Source organism: Rattus norvegicus, chromosome 10 (assembly GCF_021556685.1).
Source record: "Rattus norvegicus strain SHRSP/BbbUtx chromosome 10, alternate assembly SHRSP_T2T, whole genome shotgun sequence".
Lineage (NCBI taxonomy): Eukaryota > Metazoa > Chordata > Mammalia > Rodentia > Muridae > Rattus > Rattus norvegicus.
The window spans coordinates 64590438-64596643 of NC_141543.1; the positions used below are offsets into that span (position 1 = coordinate 64590438).

The following is a 6206-nucleotide window of genomic DNA, read 5'->3' on the forward strand; positions in this document are numbered from 1 at the left end:
CCACATCCTTGCCCCTATCCTAAAGGAACATTTTTCTTGATCACAAATCTGTCCCAAACCTATTTCTCTTCCTAGTGCAATTTATGCAACTCATTGAACTATGTATTATGCAGCATTTACTTACTATTCTATGAGGAATAGAACATTCTATTCTTGATTCTAAATTTATTCCAAATTTTTGGGGAAACCTAACACCATCTTTCTAAATACTCTTTCTAAAATTATTTGAATCAAATCAGGAATTCTATAATGTCATTAATTCATCTAAGCACTTAAATGCTTGAAATTTCATCTTCATGTCGAACTGCGGAAAATTTGCCCAATAGTGTGGGTTGATGTGCAGTAATCATTGGGCTAAGTAATAGTTGCAGGAAAGGAATATCAGCAGCAGAAAGAAAGGCTGGGTCAAAGTCTCTGCAGCTGTGCCTCTTCAGAATACACCCATCAAAGCAATACTATATTTTTTATCCAAAAAATGCACTTGCTTGCTGTGGCATTGACTAGAAGCCTTCTGTCACATATAATGTATATGACATAAATTATGCATATAGGTGTTAAGTATATGCATACACAAGCATACAAATTACATGCACATCACATATATATTACATATACATTATGTCTTAATTATGTATAAATATTCACAGACAGTTTTAGAACTTCAAAAATTTAAAGCTTCTGAGTTTTGTGAAAATTTATTGTTCTCTCAAAATATCTATTTTTATTAATTTCAACCTTCTTAGATGTATACAGTCAATTTTCACCATATCTTTTTTTTTTTTTTTGGTTCTTTTTTTCGGAGCTGGGGACCGAACCCAGGGCCTTGCGCTTCCTAGGTAAGCGCTCTACCACTGAGCTAAATCCCCAGCCCCACCATATCTTTCACAGTACATTCTCTCCAATTCTTTGCCCTCTTACCCAGTACATCTCTTTTATAAACTAATGTCATTATTGTTAATAATAATTATTAATAATTTTTGTTAATACATTATCATTATTAGCATTATTTTATAACTCAAGACCAATTAGTGTCGTCCATATGCACATGGCTATGAGGTTATCAAATAGTATGTGGACAATGCCCCTCCCCAACAGAAGAAAGAATCTTCCTCTCCAAGCATCTGTCCACTTCCAAGAGCTCCTCATCCAGGAGTGCAGCATGAGGATCCCCTCCTACTTCCATGCTGGATTATTTTAAATTTTAAAATACAATTGCATCATGCCTTCACTTCCATTCCTTGGTAATACTCCTACTACATCTGACACCTATCCAAAATTCACAGCTTCCTGTTCATTAATCTATGTTGTTACACATTCACATAAGAAAAATCCACATATAAATAAAACATATTGAGCTCATTTAGCAATCCCTGCATGTATATGCATCTAGGAATAAACACTTTGGACTGCATAACCCAGTTGGGAGTTCAATGCTGCAGAAAAATAATGTTTATTCTCTCTGCAATCATCAGTTACTCATAGCTCTTCATCTAGGAGTAGGATCTAAACTTGTTTGGAATCGATCAAACTGGACATTTTAACTGATTTGATCCTAGAGTTTTGTTCAAGTGACCACCATCCCTATAAGTATAGGTTTGCAACAGTTTTGACATCACCAGAGTTCAGCATCTCACAGTTCTTCACTCCATCCCCCTCCTCTTCCAATCTTTCTACCTCTTCTTCCATGATGCCCTCTGAACCTTGGAAGAGGGATGGTCCAGATCAGATCCCATCCACAGATACAGATCACAATCTCAGCCATTGAACATTTCTGTGACTCAGGATTAACCAATGGCAAAAACATAAATGTAAAGAAGTCCATGACCTTTTGAATGAAATTTCACTATGAAATATCTGCTCTTCACATTTCCCCTGTATGTAAATTAAACTACCCAGTTGCATGCACTAATAATTCACTCATTTTTGTGATTGAATAATGTTCCGTTGTATGAGTATAATACATTTTATTTATCTGATCGTCATTTGACTTATCATTCTATATGTGATCATCATAAATTGTATTTGCATGAATAATGAAGACAAAACCAATTATTTGAATCCCACAACTTCTTGTAGCTGTGTGTCCAGGCAAATAACTTCTCATTCATATGGTAACTTTATGCTCAATATTTCACAGGCTCTTTTGGGAGTTCCATGCCACAAAGATTCTCACTCTTCATCTCAGGCTCACTTCATAGGATCTCACTTTGCATTTTAGGCTGACATCACGGGTTACACTGTGCAGTGAGCAAGGTTAACTTCACCTGGTTTCATTGTGCAGTGAAGCTGATTTACAGAGTCACTCTGTGCAGCTGGGCTGGCCCCACATTTACATTGATGATTCTGCCTGAGCTGCATGTGTGCTGGGATCACAGGCATATTATCACACCTGACTTGATTTTTAACATTTTTGTACAAATTTTTTGTTAACTTCTCTTTTTCCTTACCTCCTCTTCTCTTTAAACCCCTTTCATTCCCACATAGTCCATCTTCAACATTACATATGGTATCCATCACATTCTGTTATTGTTAATACAAGTTTAAGTTCTTAAGGGTAAGTTAAATTTTGGAAAATATTTAAATATTCAGACATTTTAGGCTTTATTTTGGCACTCGGGTATTTCTTTGAATTGTTCAGCAGAGCTTTTGTTTTCATTGTGTAGCTATTATACATAATATTATTCCTACTAAATAAAGATTTTTACCTAATTTTTAAACTTTGTTTTTCGCATGAAGAGGAAGCAGACTTAATTTAAATATTTCTGTCATGTCCCTCATAATTTTATTATACTGTGACAACAAAATTTCGAAGTTTAGTCCTGACAACAGCCGGTACAATATTAAATACATAAGAACTAAAATACTAAATATTATAAAACAATATTCAATTAAAAGATAAAATTCAAAATTCTATGAGCTATTATCCACTTTTCTAAATGTGTGGTGTGTGTGTGTGTGTGTGTGTGTGTGTGTGTGTGTGTGTGTGTGTGTACAGAGGAGTGGCTATGTAGCTTGGGGGATGGGAGATGATATAAGTCAAAAGAGGATAAAGTATGAAGAGATGACTGTGTGGAAAGAAGAGAGATCAAGGTATGTATATTTCTATCGACTACACAGTATCTCAAGTGAGTATGTACTGAGTCAGTCAGAAGCCTTTAGAGACAGGAGTGGCCTCACATGAATATAGTGTGGTAGGGGTTAGAGGTCACAACAGAATATGTCTGTTGTCAACTACCAAGGACAACTGAGTAAATGAATAGAACAAGGTTGTTACATGCCATACTCTCAAAAAAATATAAAAAAGAAAAACTCTTCAATCTACAGTAATGAGACAAAAAACGGGAATTGTTCTATGGTCTCATATACATTCACACATTGCCCCCTCATGTAAGATGAGAAGTCATTTAGTGTCATAATCTTCAGGCTATGAAACAGAAATTTCTCTATTTCTTCTCTATTCTTAAGATTGTCACAAGGGTAAAAAACCAATTCACTAGAAAAGGATCTTTAACGAAGTAATATATGAATACACAAGAAACATTTCCAACTTTTTCTTTCTTCTTTCCCTCATCTTAGAGAAATATATTAAATGATCGCTAGTTATAAATCAATTCCAAATTAAGACCAAATAAAATGAAAATTGTACAGAATGATTCTAACATATTTGTTCAGGGTCAAGAGTACTCAGAAAATATAAATGGGTAGAAAATATATGGAGAGTTAAGAGAAAACTGTAAAGTCAAAATCAGTATGAGAGAACCTGTTGGAAAATCTAGAAAAAAGATAGCTAGTGAAGAGATTTCATTGTTATCCACTGTCATAAATCCATTAACTAAACTATTTCAACTCATATATACATGAACACAGAAATCAGAGTAATATGATAAAATTTTACAGTAACATAAGGGAACAGAGATCATATTGTAAAGTATCTCATCCACTGTGAATTTCCAGGATTGTATATGCAAGGTAAGGAGTATGCTGTAGACATATATCAAAAACAATCTTTCTTGCTTTGAATATTGCACCAAGCTTCTCTTTAGTGTATTGAAGCATGGACTTCCTTTTAGGTCCTGTGATGAGGGACAATATCTGATATAAAATATTAATATCAATATATTTATTATATAAAAAGAGATAATCCAAAGTACTGCCATTACAGAGAGATTTTCTTAGTGCAGATAACTCTTATTAGGGCCCTTTTCATGTCTCTGTTCCTCAGGCTGTAGATGAAGGGATTCAGCATGGGAGTCACCACTGTGTACATCATAGCCATGGCAATCTCCTTCACAGTAGAATTATTACCTGATGGACATAAGTAGATACCAAAAATTGTCCCATAAAACAAGGTCACCACAGACAGATGGGAACCACAGGTTGAGAATACCTTGTAGATGTCCTGAATAGATGGAAACTTCAAAATGGAGAAGAAAATTCTAACATAGGACATAACAATTAATAGGAATGGGATAATAATGATGAGTCCACCCAAGATATATATCATCAGCTCATTAACATAAATGTCTGAGCAGGACAACTTCAGAAGAGCAGAAATGTCACAGAAAAAGTGAAGAATCACATTCTTCTCACAAAAAGACAATCTAGCAATGAGTAGGGTATGCAGCAGGGCATGGGTCATCGTCAGCATCCACAGAAGTAGCACTAGTGAAGCACAGAACTTGGTGCTCATGATGGTGGTGTAATGCAAAGGAAAGCAGATGGCCACATAGCGGTCATAGGCCATGACCACAAGAAGGAAGCTCTCCATATCTCCAAAAACCATAAAGAAGTACAGCTGTGTCAGGCAGCCTGTATAGGATATAGATGGTACTTGGCTCTGCATGTTCTGAAGCAATTTGGGCATTGTGACAGAGGAAAAGCAGAGGTCAGAGAAGGACAAGTTGCTGAGAAACAAGTACATGGGCATGTGGAGATGAGAGTCCAGTCGAACAAGGACAATGATTAGCAGGTTTCCCAGGATGATGGTGAGGTACATGGCCAGGAACAGGGCATAGAACAGGAGATGATACTCTGATGGGATGGGCAGACCCAGGAGGAGGAACTCCAAGATCAAAGTTTGGTTATTTCCAGTCATGCCACCATAGACTTTAAGAAAAAGAAAGTTACATTTCCTTAAACTCCCAGTCAAGAGCCTCTATGAGATCATAGATCAATTCCACTCTTTTGACTCATTTGTTTACTTAGAAAAAAGTGTCTTTTACTGTTCACATTCTTTAGTTTTTATATTCTTTACCTCACTGTGTCATGCAATAATCTTGGTCTATTTCCTTCCTCAGTTGGCATTGGTAGAGCATGACATACAAACCAAATCCTATACATTCTGCTGCTCCTCCTGTCAACATCCATATCCACATTTCAAAGAAAAGGGATATGGTTTGAGAAATACATGGTATACTGTATGCTCTACAGTAATAAATCTTAATCCCATCAAAGTAATTGTCTCTGCATTCATATATTTTAAGTATTTATAGTCATGTTGCCTTAGCATTTTCTACTATTCTAGTTAGCACATTTTATAGCTTTTTATTTGAAAAACGTATTGGCATTACTATTTCCTTCATTCCTGCCTGAGATCTGTACTCAAATATAAGGAAAAATTATATTAATTCCATAGAATTACTCTTCTTCAATTTTCTCAGAATATAAAGTCACTAAACTTAACCTTTTAACATGAAATTTTATACTCTGTAATTGTCTTGAGAGATGCAATCATGTATTTATTGGACATATTCACAAATCAAAGTGCATTGCACTTTTTAATAATATTAATAACTGACATTTTATGCTCCATTCGATTCTACTATACTCTTATTCATATGATATTCATGCCCATATTCATATGATTTGCTATATCTACTGTATTTATAAATACATCAGAAATAAAATAAATGCAATGACCATTTTATAAAGTATCAGTTAATTTTAATCCCTCCCTTGATTTCATGTTCCAATGTCCTTAACTACCAAGAGAGTTTTTATGGGAAATGGTCTAAGTCTTAAAATCAGTTTTGGTCAACTTACATTTCTAAGTATGTCTATGAAGGTATTTTACTATTTACTAAGTTTTAAAATAGTTATTAACATATCAAAGTGAAGTAACTGACATTTCTAAATATGACAAGCCTTATGTAAGCAGTTAATAGAAAAAAAAAACAGAAAAAAATAGAGTAAGATAAGGGAAATAG

General features: G+C 34.7%; 1 protein-coding gene across 1 annotated transcript; it reads right to left on the bottom strand.

The window, feature by feature from the left end:
• Positions 1-4156: 4156 nt before the first annotated feature.
• On the bottom strand, positions 4157-5095 carry Olr1500 (olfactory receptor 1500). The gene is given in 1 exon segment (NM_001000942.1): positions 4157-5095. A coding segment is annotated over 1 exon segment (939 nt).
• Positions 5096-6206: the final 1111 nt, after the last annotated feature.